General features: G+C 41.0%; 2 protein-coding genes across 3 annotated transcripts; both read left to right on the plus strand.

Moving 5' to 3' along the window:
- Positions 1 to 279: 279 nt before the first annotated feature.
- On the plus strand, positions 280 to 16,708 carry rbm27 (RNA binding motif protein 27). Of its 2 annotated transcripts, none has more exons than XM_042499224.1 (21): positions 280 to 442; positions 1,747 to 1,865; positions 2,658 to 2,785; positions 3,022 to 3,092; positions 3,527 to 3,738; positions 4,201 to 4,509; positions 5,162 to 5,389; positions 5,805 to 5,987; positions 6,886 to 7,032; positions 7,281 to 7,434; positions 8,032 to 8,185; positions 8,557 to 8,790; positions 8,895 to 9,026; positions 9,638 to 9,763; positions 9,958 to 10,032; positions 10,202 to 10,378; positions 10,547 to 10,651; positions 12,751 to 12,978; positions 13,081 to 13,164; positions 13,309 to 13,428; positions 14,682 to 16,708. In XM_042499224.1, the coding sequence occupies exons 1-21, from the start codon at positions 384 to 386 to the stop codon at positions 14,781 to 14,783; spliced, it is 3,147 nt and encodes a 1,048-aa protein (XP_042355158.1). In that variant the 5' UTR covers positions 280 to 383; the 3' UTR covers positions 14,784 to 16,708. The 2 variants fall into 2 exon arrangements, with proteins under 2 accessions (XP_042355158.1, XP_042355159.1); XM_042499225.1 differs by having other exon boundaries at positions 14,685 to 16,708.
- A 4,461-nt stretch (positions 16,709 to 21,169) lies between these two features.
- pou4f3 (POU class 4 homeobox 3) lies at positions 21,170 to 22,599 on the plus strand. Its single transcript, XM_042499942.1, has 2 exons — positions 21,170 to 21,289; positions 21,664 to 22,599. The coding sequence occupies exons 1-2, from the start codon at positions 21,170 to 21,172 to the stop codon at positions 22,597 to 22,599; spliced, it is 1,056 nt and encodes a 351-aa protein (XP_042355876.1).
- Positions 22,600 to 27,282: the final 4,683 nt, after the last annotated feature.

The raw sequence follows: 27,282 nt of genomic DNA on the forward strand, positions 1-27,282 counted from the left end.
TACAACCAGCTCCTCGCGTTGTTATCTGGGAAATGTAGTCCGGAGAACTTATTATGAGTCGTATCGTTAGCGAACGTGTGCGAAATAGGTCTTTTTTTATTATATATTTTTCAAAACACTACATATTTTAATACGCATCGACACGGCCACTGATGTGAATTAAATAAACAACAGTTAAATAATGACACGATATGATCATAACGTCCGTCGTCAGGCCTGCGTTACGACAACTTAATTTGTGTTGCCATGCCGTAAACCACTTTTGTCCGACCTGCCAGTGAAGAGAGACAGAAGGCCTTAAAGCTTATAAATTTATAGACGATGAAAGCAGGGTTGTCGAAACGCACTTTCATTTTATAGACAGTATTATAGTCTTTCTCACGATGATCATAGAGAATGTTGAAGCCTTGAAGTCGTGGCTGGCAAAACTCTTGGAGCCAATGTGAGTGTTGAATTGAAATGACATTTAGCTTGCACGCTACGTAGCTACGTTAGCTTGCTAGCCAGAGGGTTAGCCAGCCATCAATGGGGGGCTTGCTAGAATCTAATGGCAAATTCTTGCACGAGTTAGCAAACCGCCGTTGCCGCTAGCTGGATTTTCACAGCAAACAGAGACTGCAGGACTTCGCATTATCTAAAGCCAAATAAATACATACTGTGCACGATGTAGAGCGTTTGTCGCACTTGTATTTTATATTAGTTGAGCACTTAAGTTAGCCCGCGATAATCTGACTTTATCACAGCTCTGTAGCAAGCTATCAAGCTGCAACAGATAACTTGTATGCTGCTACCTGAGATTCAAATAAGTGTTGACTACATCCAGCGTTACGTTACTGAGAAATACATATGTTTATTAATGAATAATAAGTGTTTACTTTTCGAGTTACCATAGTTACACGCACTCTTACTCTTTCTCCTTGTCTTTCAAATGTAAAATTACATCGTATTGATAAGAGGACTCACTTGTTGCCAAAGAAAGCACTCTGATGGATTTTATGTTCATTAAACGTTTTATGTTATATTCATTTAACTGAGCGATTGACGAGGAGTCGATGCAAAGAGGAGTTACTGCTGGATGGTGTTGTGCACAGTTGCATGCATGATGTGGGAACAGTTGCCTACTGTCTCGCATACTAAGCCAGGCTTTCAAAGCTGCTGCACTTTGTCAACTTTACAAAAATAATTCTCACTGACATTACTTTCAGGCGCATTAATCTCCGACCCTATTGGTTCTTAAAGGTCAAATAGAAGTGAAGGTAGTAGAGTTTGAGTTTTTTTTTTCCAATACATGAGCCAGTTAGTTATCCAGTTAGTTATATATTAGCTTGGAGCTGTAAAGATTGCTTTCTTGTCTGGAGCTTTGTGTGTTTGCCCCAACACGACTTTTAGCATGATCTGTTTGCATGTAAAGATTTTGTACAGTAGAATTATGACGGGTCATTTGGTTTGAAAGTTTGGATGCTATTTTTTGAAGTTTTGCAGCAGTGCTTTGCCCTGCTTGTATTGTTGTTTTTAGGTTTGGTTTGAAATGCATGCATGGACAGTTGGGCGTCGCACATCTTGCTGACATACAGTTTAATGCAGTTGGACTTATTATGACTTTGAATTCAGTTTTCTGCCTTCCCCCTTTTGTCACTTCTGTGTCATAATTTGGTAAAAGCTGCATTGTTTTCCTCTTTTGCATATTACTGGTCAAGTAAAAATCTGGATAGCTGAAATTGAAAATGCGTATATTTTAACCCACAGATGTGATGCTGACCCCTCTGCATTAGCCAACTATGTGGTGGCTCTTGTGAAGAAGGACAAACCAGAGAAAGAGCTCAAGGCACTTTGTGCTGATCAGCTTGATGTCTTCCTACAAAAAGGTATGAATGCCACACAACGCTTCTTTAAGAGAGTGAATGCAACACACTGTTTTTATATTGACACTAGAGGGTGTTAAATAATTTGAAAGTAATTTTATTCCCCCCTCTTAATGTCTACAGTTTGTATGACATGAAGCATCAACATGCTTAGCTTGAGTTGTGTTGTGCTCTCTTTTCTTGACTCGATGAAAGGATTTAATGGTTTCACTTTTCTTTTGATAGTCTGTACAATCACAGTCACGGAATTTGATTGGGTTGGTGATGGTTACACGTCTCAGCGATCACTTTATCAGATAATGAGAATTAGGGTTTAAAACTTTAGTTAAGTTCTGTGCCTTTGCAGCAACATCTTAGGTTTTGTTCCAGAACATCTACCGATTGAAGTTAAAAGTCTTCCCGTACGAAATCACAACACAGGGCTCAACTATTGTAGCCCTTAGTTTTGCAATAACACTTAAAGATTGCATTCAAATAATTGGTTCAAATTCTCACTTTGAATGTGCTGTCTTTTTTTAATAGCATTTCCTCTTACTGTGTGAAATTTTTATCAAGCCACTTTTTCTTGTTAAATCTGTGTACTGTTTCTGTTGTTATTTATTTGGCGTTAATTAAAATTTGACTATATTTAGCGCTGCCAGAATCAGAGAAATATTTATTGTGTGTAATTCAGGAGGACAGCTTTTAAATTTCATTCCTGAGGGTGAATTTGCTCGTTCGGGGGGGATGGGCTAAACTGCACGCAATTCATGCAAAAGATTAAATCTATTAACTTGATTCATGCTGTCTATGCAGAGACAACAGGATTCGTCGATAAACTTTTTGAATGTCTGACTACCAAGAATTACCTGGGAAATCCTGCTCCTAAAGAAGTTCCTAAAGAAGAAGTCAAACCACCTGCAGTCAAATCTGATGTTGTGGAGGTAAGAAGAGTTGGTGAGAAATGTATTGGCTATAGAAAGACTTTAAAGATGAATCGCTTTCCTGTGGAAAAAAAAAAGTATTTTCACATATTAAAGCATATTAAAGTACTTTTGAAGATAAGTAGGATTTGATAAATATCTCATTATTATAGGACTCAACATATAAATCTGCTTCTGTTTTAAAAACATAAAGTAGATAAGAGTTTAGGTAAAGTAACTTTTTCTTTTTCCTCAAGGCTGAAACTCCAGAGGAGGAGAGGGACAACAGGAGGCGAAGAAGTCCTCTGAGGAACTTCAACGAGTCTAGGTATGGCTGTGGCTTCTGAGATGTGTTTAAACACAGTTAAGGCCTTAATACTCATGACATTTCCAATACTTAGGGTCTTAATTTCTTTCTGCTGATAAAAGTAAAAAATTATACAACATGTGGGTATTTTTGTATGGTTAGCCTGAAATCCCACGCGTCCTGCTTTTAGCTTAATGAAGGCCCTGGTGTCAGGTAGCCTGTCTCCTGTCTATAACACACCTATTACAAAAACAGATGGGACATTACAAGAACTGTTATAATTTAAAGTAACAGTTGAATTGTGATGTGTGCTTTGATATAATCCCACCTCAGATCCACATTTGGGTAAGCTGGTTTAAGATTCAATCCAGCTCTCTTAAGTATGTTTGTTGGATTTTAAAGGGGTATAAAGATAATAACTCAAATACATTCCCTCTAATTCCTCAACCACACAGGAGCCGCGATGACAGGAGGCGAGATGAACGCAAGCGCCGCGACTTCGATCGGCACGGGAAAAGCGGCAGCGACTCCCACCGCGAGCGAGAGCGTCACGAGCGCCGCAGAGGCAGCCCCCGCGGGAGGAGCTACAGCCGGAGCCGCAGTCGCAGCCGGAGCAGGAGTGGCAGCCGAGGAAAGAGCTGGGACAGGGAGCACAGAGGCGGCAGAGGTGAGAAGGTTCCCACACAACCAATGACAACCAGCACAGGGGAGCAGACCCAGGAGTGTAGAAGTTCCTGAGGCTCCTGTGAGCACAGTCGAACTGTGCATTAGTGATGCAGATGTGCTGCTGGAGACATCCTGAGTGTGAGGTGCACGGAGGTGCTTAGTTTTTTTGAGAGCAGACTGAAGAGAGTCCTGGATGTAGCCGTTTGTATTGTTCTCTGGTGGATTTAGTGTTGCTGGGAGTTGTTATCGTTAAGGATGTGGACAGCTTTGCGATCACATCAGTGGGGATTCAACAACACGGCCTGGAATTGGCCTAATCACCATCGAGGTTACGGTAATTTACATCTGTTTGGCATGATGAGAGAAGCAGTGGTTTTTAATTTATATTACCGCTGTGGTCCATGATTCTGCTGTACTGCTTATTCGTGCTTTGTTAACCTCTATTTCTGCTTCTCTTTCACAGACTTCAAGTCAAAGTTTGAGTTAGAAAGGAAAGATACAGAGTGCTACAACTCCTCCAATACATCCGGCTCACAGCAGCAGCACCAGCCGCCTCTCCTACCCCTGCCCACACCTCTGCACCCCTTTTCCTCCTCATCGTCCGCTGGAGTCTCAGGAGCTGGAGGTGTTCCCATAGCAACACCGGCTCACCTGCCCGATAGCACTACAGACAGCTGGTCTGGCTACTACGGCACCCAGAGGCAAGATGGTGTTGGCAAGCCATTCAGCAACAAAAGCGCTTCGCTTAAACAGCGCTGCAGGGACTATGATGGTAAGAACAGGGCGAATCATCTCTTCCTTGCCTTTTGTTCATGCTTTCTATCAATTCTTATTCTTCTTGGCTGAAACGTTCCTTCCAGAGCATATTGATGAGTCTTTTTCCCTGTTACATGATGTAGTCATTGATGTTTGATGCTTAAACGCTATCATTATGTTCCCACGAGGGTTATCGATTGTCTTGTTTAGTCTCATCGCTAATGACCAGTGTTTAGCACTCCCTCTCTTCTCCCCAGTGGAAGGCAGAAAAGCAAGCATGCTCAGTCCCACCTCTCCCCAGAGACACAAGAGGGTTTAAACTTACCCACTGTCCCTGAAGCACACTGCTATCTATCACAGTGCTCAAACACAGACACCAGGGACCCCATCTCTTAATGAGGCTGTGGGGTAAATGCTATATTTCTAAGCTGCTTTTGAACTTGGGCAGGCTTTCATCTTGTTTGTTTATTCTCCTTGCCCGTTTCTTTTGTTCTTATTCTCCTTTCTGTTGTATTTTTCTGAATGAATTTGACTTCCAAGAGCCCAAACCCTTTAGAAGGATTACAGAAGGTTATAAACTCTAGAGAATCTGAGGGAAAAGTACGTTGAAGATTGCTCGTGGGTGTTTGTTTGCAAATTTTTGACATCTGTTTCCCTTCCACATACAGAAAAGGGATTTTGTGTCCGTGGTGACCTTTGTCCTTTCGATCACGGCAACGACCCTCTCATCGTTGATGATGTCAATCTACCCAACATGATTCCGTTCCCTCCTCCGCCTGTTATGCCCCCCGCTGGCCTGCCTATGCCCCCAATCACTGAGCCACCTCCTCCCCTTAGGATGCCCGCGATGCCACCCTACGGCCAGCCACCACCACCAGGTGTCTTCCCCATGACTGGTGAGTAGCACAGCCACACTGGTGACAAACTGACAATTTCTAGAAATCACATATGTTGTGCCATTTGATGAGTACAGGAACATTTCCAGTGGCTAGTAAAAATATGAAAGTGACTGGTGAGTTATGATTTCTACACATCACGGCAGCTAGGTCGCATCACTAGAAAAAAAAAAAATTCCTCCATGTTTTCTATCCACGTTCTTACTGTAAAGTTTATTTTCTGATGTGCTATATATCAGCGAAATATATATTTTTTTGTTGTTTGTTTTTTGTAAAGTTGAATAATTGCATTGAACTGCCTTCGTTGTCACATCAAGGCAACCTCTGCGGCATGAAAAATGTTTTAGGCGCACAAACCAAAGAGTCATACCTGTGATACACCTGAGACATTAGCTTGGGCTTTTGTCTCCCTCAGGACCCCCACTGATAGCAACCAGTGGGATTGATACCCCCAACCACCAAACGGCAATCACGTCTTCTCCTCCTATTGGACCGCCTGGCGTGGGGCTGCCACCAACTCTTCCTCCTCCTCCTCTTCCACCTCCTCCCTCCTCGTCCTCATCTGTGTCTCTTCGTCCCCAATACGTCCAGTCTGAATGTAAGCAGTGATGCTTTTCCTATTCAGATTGGGAAAATGTTATATTTATTTCCTGCTCTATTTCCATCTCTGCTGTTTTCTTTTGTGTTTAACTATAGTAGATATGACTTAATAGAGTAAATGTTGAAATGACTAAGGTAGTAAGTGTTAAGTTGCTTTTTGTTGACTTTTTGAGTACCCTATGTTTCTGTTTTCTCTCATCATAAGTTGGTTGTATGTGACATTACAGTGGATGCGCTCACGTTTATTCAGGCTGCAGTAACAGCTGTTGACCAGAGGGTAGCACTGTTCAATAACCAAAGAGACAAAATAGCTGAGAACAATTTACATTAACTCTGCTACATCATATTGTGTTGAGTGCTTTTCCCTTAATCCTGCTGATGAATAATTCAAGTTAAACAAAAAAGGCGTAGTTTAATGGGTCTATTTTTAGTTAATTACAAACTCAGGGTTTGACCTTAATTCAACTCAGACATCTAAAATCACAATCACATAGGAAATTCTATTTTGTTAAACGTCGCCTTTATTTTACAGTAAGCTGTGGCTAACCATAATAATAATCACCTTATGATGTTTAAATCTTATTTATTAATTTACAGTTTTTTTCTTTGTATTATTTAATTTATTTTCTGAATTTGTATATATTTTCTCCTCTAATAATAATAGACTCTCACAGGTTGCTGTCACTCCATAGTACACATTGAAACCCGTCACATTTTTTGCATTGTTGTTGTGTGCTACATAAGTCACTTTAAGCATTTATTTATGCAGGACTGTTTGATGTCATTGTACTATTTTTTTTCACATATTCACATATTTCATGACTTAAAATGTTTTATATTCATTCTAAGCCTTAGTATTTTTGTGTTTTATCTGTGTGTTCATTTCTATACATTAGATAACTACGATCCAGAGGGCTATAACCCAGAATCGCCAGGCCTGACTGCAGCAGGTCGTAACCCTTACCGTCAGTTCATTCCCCGGGTGCAGACCCAGCGCCCCAACCTTATCGGCCTCACTTCCAGCGAAGGACAAGGCTCCAGAGGTAGCAAACATTGACTTTCTTCTTCCCCAAACTAGTCCTGGGCATTGGGCACTGATGGAATGATGGGATTTTATTGGAAAAGTGTGACTGCTTCTGTAATTAAAAAGAAAAGATGAGGATAATTGAATGGTAAATTAATTAGGAGCGGGATCCAAACATGAAAACATTCTGTGTGACGGGGACAAAATGCAGACGCTTCTATTGTTTATTATTGTTTCTTTTTGTTCTCGTCTGTGTTTGTCTTCTAGCTGCCAACATAGTGATCCAAACAGAGCCTGCCACTGCAGCAAGCACTCCTGGAAGTAACGTGTCCCGTTTCAACACGGAGCAGGACAGCAGGAAGAGAACCATGGGACCCAGTACAGCTGAGGGACCAGCGGCCAAAAAAACCTGGATGGAGAAGTAAGGATTTTAAAGACACATTTTACAAGTTTCACTCCAAAATAAGATGTTTTTAAGGCAATTTTGAAGTCTTGTCACATAGATAAAACTAAATCTGTACTATCGCAATAAAAGAAGTTCTTGTTTCATTAAGAAATTTGAAGAAACAAACTGGCCAGTGGTAATTTGATCAAACAAATCGCTGCCTCCTCATTTCCGGACACTGCAATGGGAGCCTTGTTTCAAGCCAAGCTGACTCATAGGTCAGGAGACTATCTTTTGTGTCCATTGTGGGAAGCAGGTGCAGACTCATCTCATGACCAGGATGCTTCCATTGCAAAGGCTCTACTTGTAATCCAACTTGAGTGTCAACCAGGTTGACACATGCTCCTCTTTTTCAAGTATAACTGAGCATGTGGCTTTCAGGAACTTAAGTCTAAAAGCGGAAACTCGAACCTGAGGTTGTCAGTCTGGGTTTTAATTCACTGCCTATCATTGTTAGTGATCTTGCCCAATTTAAATGTTGATGAGCTTTTCTTCTTTTTCCATGAATTTCTCTGTAAAACAAATTCTTTGCACAAACTTCAGATGTTAATATCAGTCTTTTTTACGTTGTAGGCCGGGCTTTAACAACCAACATAAGAACACTTTTCCCAAGAGGTATCACTACGTGAACACCAAGCTGGAGGTGCGCAAGATCCCACGTGAGCTCAACAACATCACCAAGCTCAACGAGCACTTCAGCAAGTTTGGAACCATCGTCAATATCCAGGTACATTTTACTATTTACTGCTTTGCACGAAACAAACCTGCAAAGTTCTGTTGTTTTTGTTGAAGTTTAGATTAGTAATGGTAGAATTGTTGGAAATAATTGAAGCAAAGGTCTGCAAAAATACATTTTTCATTATAGGCATACAACGAAACAACGACGTCACATTTACTAAATAAGGCCCACATACACCTTCAGACTGTCAACAAAACTTGGAAAATGACTATTAAAAAGTTTGTAAATTAATATATTGAGTTTGGGACAAATGTGAATAGCTCAATCTTCACCTACGAGTTCATGAAGTTCAGCTTTGCAGAAGAATTTGTCTCATCTTTTTACACATCCCTAATCTGCACGCTCTTCTCTCAATCCAGGTGGTGTTTGGCGGAGACCCAGAGGCGGCATTGATCCAGTACACAAAGAATGAAGAGGCCAGACGGGCCATATCCAGCATCGAGGCGGTCCTCAACAACCGCTTCATCCGCGTGTACTGGCACCGCGAGCCCGGCACCAACACCACAGCGCTTCAGCAGCAGGAGCAGAGCTCAGGGAGCCAGGTGGCTGGGGTAGCGCCCAACCAGGGGCCGCAGCACAGCAACATGCATAAGGTCACTATAAAGCGCTACAACACACAGAGCTCGTAGTTTTGCCACCCTTATGCAGCCCTTTCATAAGATTGACTTTTTTCTTTTCTTTTAAAAAAAATCTGCAGGCGATCAAGCAGCACAATCCAGCAGCCTATGTGTTGAACAAGACTGTACCCAAGCATCGCCTGCCAACAGCGCCTGGGGTCGCAGCCACAACCAAGCCGGACAGCCTGAACCCAAACACAGACGCTGTCACTGTACGTTCTAGTCTCTATGCATGTGTGTGTCTGTCTGGAGATGCCAGCCCTGGGTCAGGCTTTACTTGAGCTCAGTGGTACTTGAAGCAGGATTCTAATGTCAGCATGCTAAAGTGCTCACAACGACTGCTGGCATGCTGATGTTTTAGCAGATATAATGTTAACCGTGTTAACCATCTTAGTCTAATGTATTATCGTGCTCAGTTTAATATTATCAGGACTGTCAGTCAGTGCATCCAGTCTAAAGGCTCTCAAAATGATGGAGAGATCTGTCTGTGACAGAAGCTGCTGCACTTGTCAAAGCAGAACTGTGTAGGTGGAGTATTCATGACACGCTGATATCGGGATCAACACACCCAGCCGGTGTGTGCTCTTGCAAACAGGAGAACTCTGTTACCGCCATGAGTTCAGAGACCTCAGGGAGACAAAAGGATTGCAGCCCAGCCAGCCTCACACAGCTTAAGAGGATTTAAGAAAAGCAGCAGTGCAGAAGAATAAATAATCATTTGTTGGCACTTAACAATGCATTGCTGCGCGTGTCTCCTGCAGCTGTACACAGGCTCGTTTCGATGACCTAAATGTGTCTCTCGCTCTCTCTCTTTGGCACTAAGGTGGCGCCTGCACTGACAAACACCCAGAAGGGCCCCTACGCTTCCACAGCCCTCAAGTCATCCTCAAAGAGCCTTGGGAAAACGGGAAAAGCACTAGAAGCACAGGAAGTCCTCAAGAAGAAACAGGCATGGGGCTTTATTTTTTAATACATATTTTGACTGGTACAAAAATAGCAGAGTTAGAATTAGTCATTTGTTTCTCTCAGGGGTCAGCAGTGAGAAGCAGGCCACCACTGAGAAATTAAAGGTCCACCAACAGCGAATTGTGTGTTTTCCACCTCTCTGAATGTAATTTAAATGTCCTTTTTTTTTTAATTTAGGAAGCATTGAAACTTCAGCAGGACATGAGAAAGAAGAAGCAGGAAATGTTGAAGACACAGATTGAGTGTCAAAAGGTAAGACTGGCCTAAAAAAAACATTCCTTTCTGTTCATCTCTGCAACTACTGCTGATCTTCTCCTCATCTTTTTTTTTCCTGTGCTCTGTTTAAGCCTAGCTCTTGCTTTCTACTTAACCTCCACCACACCTTCTGCTCTCTCAATGCTTGTCATCCTCCTTCTTCCAGGCCTTGATAAACCGCCTGGAGAAGAACCGAGGGATGAAACCCGAGGAGAGGGCAAACATCATGAAGACCCTGAAGGAGCTTACAGACAAAATTGCACAGCTGCAGAATGAAATGAACCCAGCCTCACTGGTCTCTAGTGCCAAGCCCAACCACAACCAGTCAAAGACTAAGACTGATGTAAGTTTAGGTCCTTTCAGACGGTGTACATCATCTTTGACACAAGGACAGTCGGGTGGAGTTCTGTCCTGGCACTGTAGATCTATTTTGAAACTGTTCACTAAGAACAGAAAAGAAATTAAATTAAAAACTGACAGAGTTTTCTTATTTTACATGATGTGTGACCAGGCCCAGAAGGAATTGCTGGATGCTGAGCTGGACTTTCACAAGAAGATGAGCTCTGGAGAGGATACAACAGACCTAAAGAGAAAACTGGGACAGTTACAGGTGGAGGTAATATATACATACACACACACACACAAACGCACAGTACGCAACCATGGGCCAACTGAAAAATAGCTAACATTGCCACAAACGGATCTACAATGACACACACAAAGAGATAGAGAGTGACAGTATCTTTCATCATCAGCACTTTTCTTGAGGGCTGAATTTGAGGATGTAATACCAAGAAATGCCTGAGAGGAAGTGTGCAAACAAGATAATAGTTTCATATATCTCTCTACTCTGCTTGATGATAGATAAGCAGAAAAGAGAAAGCAACATGCACATCCAAATATTGCTGCAGCTGACAATTATTTTATTGTCGATTAATCAATTTGTCTAATTTGTAATCTGTTGTTAGGTCTGTAAAATGCAAATGCATGTCTATCAGTGTTTCCCAAAGCTCAAGAGGGCATCCTCAAACCAGAAAAAAAATCATATGTAAGAAGATTGCATCAGAGAATGACAGTTTTTCATTAAATACCAAACCATATTATTTGATTATCAAATTATTTGTCAATTATTTATATAGTTGATGACGATGCACAGGGAGGATCCAAATAGTATTTTGCACAAAATGTGAAAGTGCAACAATTAAAAAAGATAAAAGCCACATTTTGATCTGCAGACCGGAATAACAAATAAATCCTTATGTTTTCATCAGTTTTGTTATTGTAATATTTGATGATTTGATATTTGATGTAAGAGATGATGGAAGTAAATGGTTAAAACTGCTGTGTGACTGTTATGGTATTTAATGCATAAACTGTGGTCATAATGGTAATCATAATGAGACTATGAGCTGCTACTATTCACAGCTGATCAGTGTCATCATGACAGCTGTTACATTTGAGGTTTGAACTGCTGATAAACAAAAGTCTGTGATTGTTTTTCTTTTTCTAAATTACTACAAAATAAAGTGTCAATAGCAACAGTCATAGGCTGCAACTGTGATTTGAAGTAATACTAAAACTGAGAAAATTTCACAGCTGCATTAAAACTGTAAGAGGGGATAGAAATCATGCTTTCAGGGATATCTCATTAAATATGACAATTTTAGAGTTAAATTATGCAGCTATTAACATATGATTGGTATGTGAGTAACAAATGGGCATAAAGGGGCAGAGTGAAAATTATAACAGGAAACATGCAAGACAATACGCAATCACGTAGCTTCTCTTTGTCTGAATTCAAGTTTAAGGTTTTGTTTCAGTGCAGGTGGGAAAAATCTGCAGGTATCTTGTTTTTCACATTAATGATAGACGTCAAGATTTTGGTATTTGGAAATATGGTTTGACTTACTTCAAAAATGGATGTTAATCGGCATATACTCTTATTGATGCCACAACAATCGAGGTCATAATTGTTTCTTACATTTCATGTCATTGATCTGAGAGTCTGTTTGCTGAGGCTGTTCATCAAAAAATTACATTTTTTTGTCCATGAAAAGAAAATAATGGCTCTAAGCTGCATTCAAGGCGGCAAGACGTCAACCGTGCCACAAGATCAGCACAATAAGGACATAGATTTTTGTCAGCAACACCATGCCTCGCATGCATTTTTTTCTCCTCTACCCCTGCGGGTCCTAAATTAGCTGGTTTTTAAAAATGCATAGCCCCCCTCCTCCATCCATCCAAACCCAACCCTCCTTCTGCACATTAAACTGAAGCCACTTAAGCAAGCCCAGAGGAGCAGCTGCTAACGAAGCCACATCAGACCCCGGTCCTACACTGATGGAGCTGCGTCTCATTAAAGTTTGAGCCGATGGCCCTTGTAAGAAAATCGCGGGATGACAATTAGAGGAAGAAGTGAGAGAGTGGTTGTGAGGTTGTGGAGTGGTTAGGAAGCGGGGAGATGTCACTTTAAAAATGGAGGAGTGACAACTAATGGTAAAGGGCGAAGAGTGACAGAGGAGGAGGTCAGAATCAAGTGTAGAGAAGGTGCAAGCTCTGAGCTCTTTTTTTTTTGATAAATTTAAACTCTGTAGCTCCCTGGCCTGTTTGTTTTAACGCTGAAAAGCACAATAGCATCATGTCTGGTTGTATTATAAAAGCAGCTGCCAGTCGCTTGTTTTCTTACAATAAACTTCCTGAACTCTTCTGTTTTAGGCAACTCGACTGGGTCTGATCCGGTCCCCAGCGGGTCGAGGTCGGGGCAGAGGGAAGATGGCGCTGGAGCCCGGTGCGATGCATGTTGGCCGCGGAAGAGGCCGAAGCCGGGAGATGATGGCTAGAGGCGGGACGGTGAACCGCATGGTGGTCGACCACAGACCCAGAGCCCTGGCTATTTTGGGGGTCACGCAGGAAGAAAAGGAAGAGCTAATGCCGCACTTTGTGGTGAGGACTGTGTTTCCCTTTTTTTAAAACTGACAACTGTTAGAGAGAATTAATTGATTGTTGAACATTTACACAGAAATTCATACTCTTTTGTAATCATAGAAATTTGGTGAGATCGAGGATGTCCGTGACCAAGACGCCAACAGTGTCGTCATGACCTTTAAGACGCGAAGCGAAGCAGAGAATGTAAGTCACATGACACTAATCCATCTGTTCCTTTTTCTTGCTCTCTTTCTCTCTGCTTTCCTCCCTCTCATCACCTACAATTAAATACAAAAATCATCGTAACATGCAACTATTTTGTTGTTGTTATACTATTTTGTTTTGTAGGCAGCTAACCAGGGAGCTAAGTTTAAAGGTCGAGTGCTGCAGATTTCCTGGTACAAGCCCAAGACGCCCTCCGTTACAACAGAGCCAGAGGAGGAAGAGGCTAAAGATGAGGACAGCACGGTACGACGCACAAACACAGACACTTAGTTTGCAACACGGCTTCATGTGTTATCATTAGTAACATAAAGCCAACCAGGAACTAGGAAAGCAAGTCCATGGACAGTATAACTAAAATCCCAAGCAAGGAAACTTTTGGAAGTTTTAGTTATATTCACAGATTTTTACTTGTACATTTCTTCCCAGTCCTTCTAAATTTTTCACTGCTGCTCCCAATGGAAAATCAGGGCAAGCCTCTCAGTACTAAGAGCATCTTAGCCCTTTGAGTAAAACTGCATTACTGTCAGGTGAAATCCTCATACTATATTTTTATGTTTTTGGTTGGGTTTTTGAGGTCGCAGACGTCCTTGTGTGCGAGGAAGTTATATGACCTGAAGGGACGACTTTTTCTGACAGAGACCAAAATAGTTCACCGGAGAACACGTTGATTAATAGCATTCCCAGGCCAGTATCTTAGATATCACAGAGATACGGATGCATTACTTAGGCATTGTTCAGACTATCAGCCCAATCCGATTTTTTTCGCATATCTAGATTGCATCCAGGCATTGATTTTAGAATGCCGCACAAATCAGATTTCAAAGAGTCTCAAATCAAAGCGCTAAGCAAAATCCATGATGCTACTAGCAGATCACTATGGAGGACAACATGTCTGTCTGGTTTGTCCGGTGCAGCGGAGGAGTTCATGCGTGCGACTTGACGGCACAGTCATTTGGAGGGAGACATTATGGACCTGCATTCGTCATGCTTCCACGTTGAAAAGCTGCATCACAGGCGTAGCTACATAATTACTCACACCCATGTTGTTACCTACACAACCCACGCAGATAATTTGGTGATGTTTGGACACTCAAATGTGGTCTGGTCAGTTGCAAATAACAATGTGAACAGCCTGTCTTAAATTTCTAATTAGAGAAATGGATCTGATTTCCCTGCAGTCTGAATGTAGCCCTGGACAGTTTAGCAAAACCAGCAAGAAATGTAGTTCATGTGGGAATTTTTCACTTAAATTCTCTACCTGCAGACATGCTCCTCATATAGGACGGATGGAACAAAACCTTCCTCTTGTTGCGCAATTCATGGAAGTTGAAATTGATCTTTGTTCAAATTTTGTAAACACCGTGTGATGTAGCATTGACACGATGATGCAGATGAGTAGTAAAACAAATATGTGACGTAAAGGACCATCACATTATTTCATCAGGTTTTGTTTGTTCAAAGCTTAATATATTTGGGTTTTTTTCCCATACAAACAGAAGGAAGCTAGCTCTTATTTGCCCGGTGAGGAAGAAGAAGAGGAGGAGGAAGAAGATGACGATGAAGATGATGAATATGAGAGCCGTTCTTGGAGACGATGAAGGCATTGTGATTCGCCATGATCTGCTCTCCAGCAGAATCAGTCGTTACTTTTTCCCATGTGCAGATAAAATCACCACAACTCCGTTTTTTCCTTTCCAGTATTTTCAAACTAAGTAATTTTAGACTCTAATCAAAGTAAAAAAAAAAAAAAACGCATTTACTTTACTGTACATCGCAAGGAGTTTAGAGGGCAGACAGTTTTTGTATCCCTCGACTGAACATTATTTAAAACATCTCACTTTTGCTGAGAAAGATAAATGTTAAGTTGTTCTTATAGATAGAAAAACCTATGTAAGTTTCAGTGTGCATACCAGATGATTAATATCAGTAATGCACAACATTTGTGTCTACTGTGAATAGGTATTTTTATACATACTGTATTTAAGCTCTTTTCTCACCAGTTTTTGAAAAATCTTGTCCTCAGTTCAGAGACAGCCATTCCTTCACCTATAGAACGTTTTCTCTGTTGCTACCAGAGAGATATTTATTTATTTTTCCACTGCATAAATGCACTGTGCCGTACCTATATTGGCATAGTATGGTATGGTTTTCCATTTCACTTTGCTCACTTTGTTTTGGTATGGGTAAGCCCAAAAATGTTAGAGGATCCAAATATTTTTGACGGTGACTCACTGTGCTGGCATAAATACATGCTGGTTTGCACGTTGTATTCTATATAAACAGAGCCGCCCCTGCCCAGCACCCAAAGGTGCTGATAGTGTACCATAACCATATTAGAGCCAGTGCAGGTACAGAAGGATACTGGTGCAATAGAAAAATCTTAACTATGTTTACAAATTGCCGTGTCCATGCACGTCAGATACACTCTTGTAGTAAATATTAAATTTTCCCCGCTTGTGTTTTGTCGCTCACTAAATGTCTGGTGCCACTCTGTGTAAATATTAACACCCAACATGGTGTTCTACATTTTCAAAGAGTGTGTAACATTTTTCACTTGTTTTCTGTGTCCTGGTCATCCAAAGGGCCTGCCAGGACACGGATCAGATCGCCCATTTAAAAAAAATGTGAGATCCATAGACAGGTGTTTGAATGTAATACTGAACAGTTGATTTTAATATATATATATATAATTTCTTTGCCTTACACAATCAGCACATGGCTGAATTTTTACAAGATTTGTGATTTACTTTTGTAAATTTTGTAAATGCTTGAAAGAGAAATTACTGTTGTACTTTTTTGTTTTGTTTCTTTTTCTGTCATTTTAAACAAATGACAAGGTTGAGTCAGGTAGAAAAGGTCAAGCAAGAGTGCTTAGCGTCTCTGCTTATTCGCACGAATTTTTCATTTGTGTTAAACCAGTCAGATGGTATTTCACTAAATTTGTCATCTAAGTAGCACATTTCTTTAAAAAAAAAAAAACTTTCTAAGCTGTGGAAAAAAAATACTTAGTCAAAAGGCAGTGGGAGTCATGCATCTCACAATATTATTTGTGCAGCTTTGCCTGCATCAGAATATTGTCAGAGTGCTCTAACCCCACTCCACAATTGCAACCACAATGTGCACCTTTAACGACGTTTTATTTTGCATTTTTGCCTTCTTTGCAAATACTGTACTTTAGAGTCCTCAGGGTGGGAGGAATAAAATTCATTAAGTTCATATTGAAATGTGCTCAATGAAAGACAATACATGTTTGGCAGTTTAGAAAGTTTTTACTTTTGTTGCTTCCCTGAAACGAATAACTATGTTTACATGCAGACTAATGTGTTGTTTGACGTATGCTTATCATAACTCAACTAAACTGATCATATCCAATAACACAACCAGTCACATTAAAGCACCAAAAATGAGGAGATATATTAACTTATTAGTTAACTGTAGTAGTCTCACAACTTCACACAAATGTGCAGGGAGAGATGCGCACGTAAATACAGGCAGATGTCTCCCTGCATAAGAATACAGGCGGTAAAATAATTTTTAACAGAAGTTGTCTCCTTTGTTCCTTAACATTACCTAGCACCACATGGAAATGGGTGCAGAACTGTGGGAAAGACATTGCCCTACATGATTTCCTCCCACCTACAATGTCGGTAGCGCTCTTGTTTGGATTGCATATCTCACTGTTGACTGATGATTCAGAGGCCTTCTGCCAGTGACCTCATTATCCCATTAAAACCTCTGTGGTGATCCAAATTAGGTCCAGGTGTGCGATAGAGAGCTGACGCTTCTCTTAGCACTTAATACTTTAATATGATTTTTGGTCATGTGATATTTTTTATCATGGGGTCACTGGCAGTTCTATAGGACACACCTATACTGGCAGGGTTATTGCTTGTGTAAGCAAAGATTCAGAGAAGGTCTCCCACTTTTTGTACTATCTTCTGTATGCTACTATCACAATGGTGTAAAAAAAAATGTAAAATGTTTATTGGATAATAGTTTTGGATTTGTTACTGTTTATATTTGCAGGATGTGGATGTATTTTCTTCATGTATTTTGTTTGTAAAAAATGGATTTCTAATTTACCAGCATGTTTGCTTTTGCCAATAAAGATGGAGGAATGGGTGCTTGAAAGATGATCAAAAAAAGAAGAAAAGAAAAAAAAACTATTTGAATTGGATCTGGAAAAAGAAAAGAACATTTTTGAGACAAAAGAAGAAAATTGACCAAAAAAAAGAAGAAGTAAATATTGGCAGGGGAAAAAAAATGCAAGCAAAAGCATTCCAGAAAATATTACCGTAAACTCTTGTGTGGTCTCCTTCATTTTGCACGTTTTCTGATGTTATATCACATGACTAACTAGGCAGATGCCACAGAGTCTGAGACGAGGTGTCCCTATATAATACCTTCCACCTAATTTACTGTTGTCATATGACAGAACAACAGAGTGCATTTTTGAGCTTCTGCCATGGCCACTTAGCCGTGAGCAGCGAGGTGAAAATAAAACAACGTTGCGGACAATGTGAGCAAAAAAGACAAAAACAAGCTGTGCTCAGATTGTGAAATTAAAAAGTTTAAAAGTTACTTGGGTGTAAGTTAAAACCCTGGCAAGTTAACAAGTACCAACTGAGATAAAGGTACTACATCTGATTTCAAAAGGCAATCAATGGAAACCTGAACAGTGTTACTTTGATGATTCTTGATGATTTTAAGGGACTTTTGCCAGCTAATATGTATTGTGGTGATGGTCAGTGGTGCCCCTAAGATGTGGTTGGGGGGGCGTGGCCACCCTGATACAATTGCCGCCCTACCCCCTCCATTAAATCATTGAAAACTGGAGGCCAACATTACTTAAGAGGCTGTGGCGTGCTCATTTTTTAAACTTTTGCAAAACTGGACAACCCAGGCCTTCCATAGATTCAAACCATGTCATGCTAGCTTGTTGGGAAGGAGCTCTAAATATAGGCTCAATTTTGGCGAGAGAAAAACTGGCATGGCCAATAACAAAGGGGTATCTAAAATAAGCAATAGCTTTTTATTTTGGTGTGCCACCCCAAGACTTTCATAGACCTAATCTGGCCACCCCAGGAAAGTTTTCCAGGGCCCCATTGGCCCATGATTTAATTACAATGTAGCCAACAATCAATCCAGGGCTTTTAAATATTCCCAGTAAAACATAATTACTGCTGCGGGTTTAGGCATTATAATTCTATTATGGCAACAACAACAAAAAAAAAAATCACATTTCATAGGGCAAATCTAATAGGATAGTCAACATAGTTTAAAACTTTGCATGCTGTCTATCTTACTAAAAAGAATAAACCAATTATTGCTCGCAGATGCTCCCTTTGATATATATGCCCCCAAACAAATCCCAGCACGTCACAGCACAGACTGTGACCTCTGATGCTCGGTTTAATTACAGCAGCCAACATCTACAACATATTAAAATATCCCTGAATAATGCACGAGCATTTCTTACTTTAGGAGGTCAAGTGAGAACACTACGAGTCTGTTTAGTTTAATGCAAGAGCTTCCGGCTCTCCCCGCGGGAAGGGCTTTCAAGCAGGGGCCTGAATGGTACACTTTTTGGGGCAGATCCCAGACCCGCAGTGGCCTGGTGACCAGGAGGGGACAGATCCAGCACTGATATAACTGAGACTGTGGAGGCCTATTACTGCCAATACAATTTGTTATAAGCCTATACGTATAAAAACAAAAGTTTAATAAAAATAATAATAATTTTGACAAATAAATAGTAGGATTTTTTTCTAATATTGAAATACTTGTGTGTGTATATTTATATATATATAGCGAGAGAGAGAAGGAGAGAGAGAGAGCGCGAGCGAGCGATAATGGCTACTATTTATGACAAACACAAGATATTTGAAATACAAAAAGTGCTTTTTAAGGTTATTAAAATTTGTAAAACAAACTCAGATTTTCAATCATAATTATTTGAGAAACCTTAAAATAAGCTGCTGAATTGTAGCTAGCTGAAGTTTGACTTAAACACTGCAGCGGGTAAATGAATGCATGCTGTGACAGTAGTTAGGGGGAGTGTACTGTATGCAGGCCAGATGTGGAGTGAGAAGAAAATAGGCTGCTGTCACATTTGGCCACAACATGACCGCTCTCTTCATAAAACATGTCAGAAGCAATCTACAGAATATAAAAAGGCATGGAGGTGACAGAGTTGTAAACAATGGCCACTAAATTATGAATGGCCCCAGCTGTATGACAGCTATTAAGAGGGAAGAAAAGGGAAAGGGTGATGTGAGGGTGAGAAAAGGGACTTCAGGCTTTTACTCAGACAAACATTTTATACATTCAAAGGGTTTCCACACACGCGGCTTTCTCACATGTTGCCTGTTTTCCTACAGGATACTTGCTTTTTTTTTTTTTTTCTCTTGTTACATGTTTTATATAGTCTTATAAAAGATACATTTTATTAAAGCTATATGATTACTCTCTCCACTGGTACATAATCTCTGTGATGAAATATCAAGAATGTTTATATATCTATCTATCTAAATATATATATATATATATATCCATCTGCAAAATGCACAAATCCGAGTTACATGTCCTTTCTCTCTCCTATCTTCATTCAACTAACCAGCCCACATGCAGCTCTGAAAGTTTGGCTCTTGCGCCTGCAACAGGTGTGCATGGTGAGAAAAGACCTTGGCTGTTTTAATCTGTGTAATGAATAAGAACATGCCAACGTGGTAATGGATGCCTGCCACCGCGCAGCTAAATTATTCAGAGTCTGGGGAACCAGAGAGGCGGCTAACAGGATCGGATGGACCCGCTGTGTCATCAGTCCGCCTTTGCCCGCCTGGCTCCTCTTTCGGCCCGGGCTCTGTGAGTTTAAACCAGGCAGCCACATGAGAAGGCTGTAAAGCAGCCCAGAGGACGGGCGTTTACATGGGAGGAGAGCAGGCCAAGGCCTTTGGGTCAACTGGTCAGAAACATGCAGGTCTTAGATACAATTCAAAGCATGAAGAACCAAAAAAATTGATCAATTATTGTTGGCTTTTTGGCGTTTTACATTTACTGAAAGTCAGCACCACGGACAGCGCCGGTGCCACCTGAACTAACCTCAGCGTGTTTCGCTGTCCGTGGTGCTGAAGCAACAGGCCGCCTGTGATAAATGGTTTGACTTGGATTGCGCTTAAAATCGTTATCACTAAAACTTTCCAAAAATGCCTTTGAAAAAAGTCTGGAAATTTGGTCCACGGAAATGTGTGGAGACCTTGTTAATTGTTAAAATCGTTACTATGACTTCATAGATTTTCTAGGACCCATATTTTCTTACCCCATAGCCCGATTCAGATTTAAATTGATTCAAATTCTTTTCGAACCTAATTTCAGCTATCAGGTATACATAAAGGGAGAGGCGGAGACGAGGAGAAAATGAAGAAATGTAGGTGATGGTAAACAAAAATGTCACGCGATGACGCAAATTTGAGCTATCGACAGCTACAGAAAAACAATGTTATGTTACATTACGTGGTAGGTTGTAAATGGAGGATTATTGTTACAATATCATTAAACACAAGAAAAATCCATGATTTGCCCAAAACGTCCGAGAATTTCGACTAATTCCATGGCTTTTCCAGGCCTGGAAAATGTCATTGTGAAATTCAATTACTATTCCAGGTTTTCAATGACTATGGAACCCTAAATCAACAGCGTTTTATTTGAATATTATTAGTTATTTGGGTTTTTTTACGCTTGCGCACAGAGGCCAACATTTTGAAACTTGTAAGTTGAGCAGAGGAGCCGGTGGGAGGGGAGGAGGAGGAGGGAGACTGAAAGAAGAGGAGGGGGGGGGAGAGGGGTGAGAGAGGGATGCCGGGAGGCGCGGCCGATGTTAACAGCTCAGTCTGGTGAAGGAGAGCAGAGGAGCTCTGTGGCTGTCCGCTGCCCGGGCTTTCATGTCAGGGGCCACACTGCTTGTGAGGTGCTTGCAGGGAGGAGGATGATGACCATGAACGGCAAGCAGCATTTCTCCATGCACCCGGCTCTGCACGAGCCCAAGTATCCCGGCCTGCACTCAGGCTCGGAGGGCATGCGCAGAGTCTGTCTGCCCGCCCCGCAGGTACGTTGAGGTCGGGGGAGAATGGCTGTACTGAGTGAGAGGAGGGGGGAAATATCACACTGGAAATGTCTGTAAAGTTGATTTGACAGGACTTTGTTCTATCCGCTATCTCTCTCTCTCCTCTGTCTGTGCCCCCCCTCCCCTCCCTCCCTCCCTCCCCCCCCACCCCCCCCCCCCCCCCTCCCCTCCCCCTTCTCATCCACATGTCTTTTCAAGCAATGCTCTTGCTTTCATATTAATTTTTATGACCTGCGCTTTGAGGAGGGTTCTCTCCTCTCCTCGGCGCTGCTTGCCTTTGGAAAATGTTTTTTAGATCCTGAGAGCTGCCTGACAGAATTCCCCACTGACTCCAGTATGCGCACTCTTGCTTGCAGCTGCAGGGCAATATATTCGGAGGCTTTGATGAGAGCCTGCTGGCACGGGCAGAGGCTCTGGCGGCTGCTGACAGCATTGTCTCTCACGGCAAGAGTCACCCGTTCAAACCAGACGTGACTTACCATACCATGAGCAGTGTCCCCTGCACCTCAGCCTCCTCTTCTTCCTCCACCACCGTGCCCATCTCCCACGTCCCCTCCACCATCGCCTCCCACCACCATCACCACCACCTGGGACAGACCCTGGAGGCCGGGGACCTCCTGGACCACCTCTCCACCAGCCTGGCCGTGACCGGGATGGGTGCTCCGGAGCCTCCCGGGATGACCACATCGGCGCACCACCACCAGCACCCGCACCACCACCTGCAGACCATGGGGCAGCTGCACCAGGCGATGGCCAACATGGCCCACCCTCACTCGCTGTCGGTGCACGGCGGCATGGCGTGCGTCAACGACGTGGAGTCTGATCCCAGGGAGCTGGAAGCCTTCGCCGAGCGGTTCAAGCAGAGGAGGATCAAACTTGGGGTGACCCAGGCGGACGTCGGGTCGGCGCTGGCCAACCTTAAGATCCCCGGAGTGGGGTCTTTGAGCCAGAGCACAATCTGCAGGTTCGAGTCCCTCACTTTGTCCCACAACAACATGATTGCGCTCAAGCCGGTTCTCCAGGCCTGGCTGGAGGAAGCAGAGGCTGCGTACCGGGAGAAAAGCAGCAAGCCGGACCTTTTCAACGGGAACGAGAGGAAAAGAAAGCGCACTTCCATCGCCGCGCCGGAGAAGCGCTCTTTGGAGGCTTACTTTGCCATCCAGCCTCGGCCCTCCTCGGAAAAAATTGCGGCCATCGCCGAAAAACTGGACCTGAAAAAGAATGTGGTTCGAGTGTGGTTTTGCAACCAGCGGCAAAAACAGAAACGAATGAAATACTCTGCGGTGCACTGAGTTTCACACATCATGAATAAAATAGCCTACTACATTTTTGATCGAGTGATTAATAATAGCCTAAGTAGCCTAACTAACAGGGATTTATCAACAGCTCTTCACGTCTCGTCTGGGATTATCTCCAAAAGACTTAATTTTTCATTTCGTGTCACTCACTCTTCGTTGTTGCACTTTTTTTCGATTTTGTCATTAATATGGGACTCATAAATGATTGTGTTACAGATCTGTGAGGAGGAGGGGGTGTTTTTGATGTTGTTGATCGTGTATCTTGCACACACTAAATATGAACTTTCAAATCCACCCTGACAGTTTGTCACATTCAGGGATATTAAGTCACTTTTTTAAACCATGAAATGGAGTTCAGAGGCTGCATTTATGGGTGTTTGTCAGCGGTGTTAAACTGAAGACTGAAGATGTTTTTTAAAAAAAAAAAGTAAGAAATGAGGATTTCGTGAAGGATAACGGGGTTTTTTTTTAAATGTTAGTTGAGTTTATCCTCCATATCACAGAAGTACACCATCATAACTGTATTCTCACTTATTGTTATAGTCCATGAATTCAGACTAATGTGAATTCAGTGTTGAGGGGTTAAAAAATCACATTTTTAAACCACGATCTAATTTTATTTTATTTTATTTTTATTTTATTTTTTGCTGCTCTCTTGGTGAACTGTTTGATGGTCATTTACGCACAAATATAAATAATTACAGTACTTCTTTCACATGATATGACACACTGAGTCTGTTTATATTGAATTATTTAGAAAAGAAAATGACACCGTCATATGAGGCACATCCGTGTGGCTTTGGCTGCTGCTATATTTTAGTATTTTGTTGTGAACATGTTTTGCATTACAGGTGAACTACATATTTATTATGTAGCCCAGGTATATAGAGTATCACCTAATTTAAGTATTTTTTTTTCCTCACTCTTGATTTCACTTGAAAAAAAATGTGTGAAGTTTAAACTTAATAAATTATTGGTTATTTTCTAAAAAAAAAAAAAAAAAAAAAAAAATCCAAAGCAGCGACTTTATTTTTGTGCTTTATTAAGTTGTATTATTTTATTTTTGAGGCCTATAAACGAGGTAGCCTATATTATAGTGTTTTTAAAACGGTGTTTTTAAAACGGATATGAACTGTAAGAACTTTCCTGAGCTGCACCAATGGGCGATAAAATCTTTGTTTGTTTTATAGGAACTCGCTTGACTGTTTTATTTATGACTCCCCAAACCTCTGCTGGGATTAAATATGTATTGTCGTACATGATATAAGCGCCACAGCAAAATAAAGGGCCTCCATTTTCACAGTAATTTTCACACCGCGGAGCGCAGAACGTGCGACCTCTACACGCTGATAATGGCCCACTCTTCCTCCTCTGATTAGCGCGCGCTTTTAATTATGGATGCCCTCATGTCACCGGGTTATGTCGTGTATGGGGGTTTGAAATGATTAAGTAATGACGATGCAATATTAATTATATATTGGTATAAAACGAAGTAATGTGGAGGAGTTGGGAGGAGAAGGCTGACTGGGAACTCTGGGAACTCTCGGGAGAGACGAACTGGATACACAACAGGTTAACCGAGGAAAGAAAGTATGTTTTTTTTCTTTTGCTTTGTCGTTGATTAAGTAAGTATGTTCCCCTTTATTGTTTTTTTTTTAGTTTATTTTTTATTTTATTTCAGCAGCGAGCCTCACACTTAAATTAACATGTGTTTTAATATTCTTTAAAAAATAGGCCAAATGATATTATCATTATATCTAATTGCTAGTTTTATCGACGAAAACAAGTACGGCTCATTTAATGCATTTTTTATTTCAATTAATCTACTCTAGGCCGACTTTATGTATAACTGAAAAATTTAGCTCGTAAGTCTTGATTAATTCTCTGTGTGTTTTCCGGAAATATCAATGATCTATTGTCCCCCCCTAATATTAACCAAATATCTAATAAAAAAGGTAAAATAAAAGAAAACGACATATAATAGGCCTAATAGAAAGCTCCCACTGGAATCCTCCCACAGCCAACATGACCTGCGGTTGTGTGATTTTCCCAGTGAGACTGTCGGCGGGTTTTTTTTCAGTCAGGGGATCAATACTTCGCAATTAGGCAGAAACGTTTGTTGCTAATATTAAAATTCTCTTTGATGCCGAGACCTAATTAATTACAGTCCAATTTATGGTGTTAAATAGCATTTTTTTTTAAGGGAAGGCAGGATAAAACGCAAATATTAATTGTCGTTAATAATCCCCCTCTTTCTAAACTATGTCACATTTATTTGGACGTATTTCACATGTTTCAGCGGATGTTTCGTCATTAAAAAAAATATATGATCAAACCCTATGATAACGGTGAGGCCCTCAAATGCACCGCATCTTTGCGTTTTGTGACGCAAATGTAAAGGTTATAAAGAGGAGCTTCGCGCGTGTGAATAATTGATCTTTGTAATACCCGTATTGATATCATAACGTAGTCTCTACGTGGTAAGTTGAGCTGAAGGCTTGTGAGTTGGCGGCATGTGGCGACTGAGGGCACCTCAATTATTCAGCAGCAGCTGAAAGGTATATTGCATTTTCTCATGCAATAATGGAGGTGTGTTGGGGCCAATTTGTGCATGAATATAAAAACTCGTTTGGAGTCAGACCTCATGCAAATTGATTCAAAACGACTATGAATGGGGGGATGAATGCATTTGAGATTATCAGAGTAGCTATTTAGACTTAGTGGAAATTACAAAGAGAGATAAAGAAACACACAAAACAATACGTGTGAGCTGGAGAGACAGAGAGGAAGGGTGTGAGAGAGACAGAGACAGTGTGCTTGCCTGAGATGTTTTCATGCAGGGAAGACCTTTTTTGACAGAATGAGGATGAAAGCCCTGTTTAATTGCTGAAGAATGCATGCACACAAATATACACTCACTTTAACACACACGCACACACTCACACACACATACACACAGGGTGGCTGTCATCCTTGGGAGCAGAGTGCGGGAATGTGGAGAGGGGAGGGGTGGGAGCCAAGACACCCCAAACTCAATAATTCATCCAATGCCAGCAGCAACAAATGAGAATGTGACCAGAGCGCAGGGAGACAGCTACCTCTGCGCTCTCTATTAGTCACCTTCTATTATCATCAGAGGCCAAACCAGCTCGGGACCAACCTGCTGAAGTCTACACGCATACCTGCTTGCACACGCACACACACACGCACGCACACACACAGAGTGAGATTGTGTTACTCTCTGGAAACTTGAGTCCAAGGTGATGGATACCTTTTAAAAAGGTATAGCAGGAGATCTTGTCCATTTTGTAGCTCCTGTTTCCTTCATTTGTTTATTATTTTGGTAGATCAGTTAATTGCATTTTTTTATGTAAATATAGATGTATATAGTAGAATATAACTAATTACATTCACTCCATCTAGGTATCTTAATTGTGTATTTGTGCTGACAAAATTTTTACTTTGCAGATCTTCTGTACAAGAGGTGTAAAATTGTGTTAATAAATACAACCGTTTTTGCAACTTTAGTACAGGTTTACAGCAGGACTTTTACTTGTAATAGAGTGTTTTTACAGAGTGGTATTACATGGATCAGAATACTTCTTCACCCTGCAGTAGAGATATAGTATGACCCTACAGGTCAAACAGGTCAGATTGGCACATTAGTGTTACAAAGTGGTGAGACAATTAGTTGATTAAACAAAGTGTCTATTGACAAAATGTTAAACAGTGACAATTTTGATCATTTTTGAGTCATTTTTCAATTCCAAGCATCAGTCTACAGCTTTTCTCTGTATGTAAACTGAAAATTTTGCTGTTTTGGACAGTTGGTCTGACAATTTTACGACAATATGTTAGTCTGTAGGACTGACTTCACAGCATAAATCAACTGACTGAATATATAATCAACATATAATGTAACAGAAATAATATAATGAAAACGGTGCCTCAAATACATTGAAATTGCTTACAGAGTCTTTTCAACAAATAGTAAAAAAAAATGTTGTGACTTTTCCTCACTGCATTCTGAACTAAGTGAATTTGAAGCCAAACGTTGGCCCATGTCGACTCTACTTACATTTGATAAAATAAACCAAATCAATGATTTATGAGTTTTTAAAAAATATGAAAAAGACTAAAAAATGGATTATTAACACTCTCTTCACAGAAGATCATGTACTGAAAATTGCGCTGGGCATCAGCTCTGCAGAAAGAGCATTGAACGTAAGCGACAGAATCATTAAGAGTCTCATGGTCTGTGTGTGAGGTCAAACTGTCTGCTAACTAACACACCATGCATTATGCAGAGACTATTGAGATGTGCACACACACACACAGGAAGAGATGTGTGCACAGAGAGAGAGTCATCTTCTAGCTAAAATAAAGAATGAGACACAATTGTACAATCTACATTTTGGCATCCATTAGTAGGTGTGATTTTACTGTGTTTTTTTTTTCACTGCTGAGGTGTACATTTTTGTTCTTTTTCCAAAAATACAAAATAAGAGCGTGGAATTGAAAGGACAAAGGAGGGGCATTATATTAGAGACACTCACAGAAACTCACTTATAGCCACTTGCTTAATTCATTCCGTGGGCCTGAAGAACAGTATTATACACCTTATTCATTATTCAAGTCCTCTCCATTATCAAAGTGCCCAGAGAAATAAGATTAACC

The sequence above is a fragment of the Plectropomus leopardus genome, chromosome 13, assembly GCF_008729295.1.
Source record: "Plectropomus leopardus isolate mb chromosome 13, YSFRI_Pleo_2.0, whole genome shotgun sequence".
Lineage (NCBI taxonomy): Eukaryota > Metazoa > Chordata > Actinopteri > Perciformes > Serranidae > Plectropomus > Plectropomus leopardus.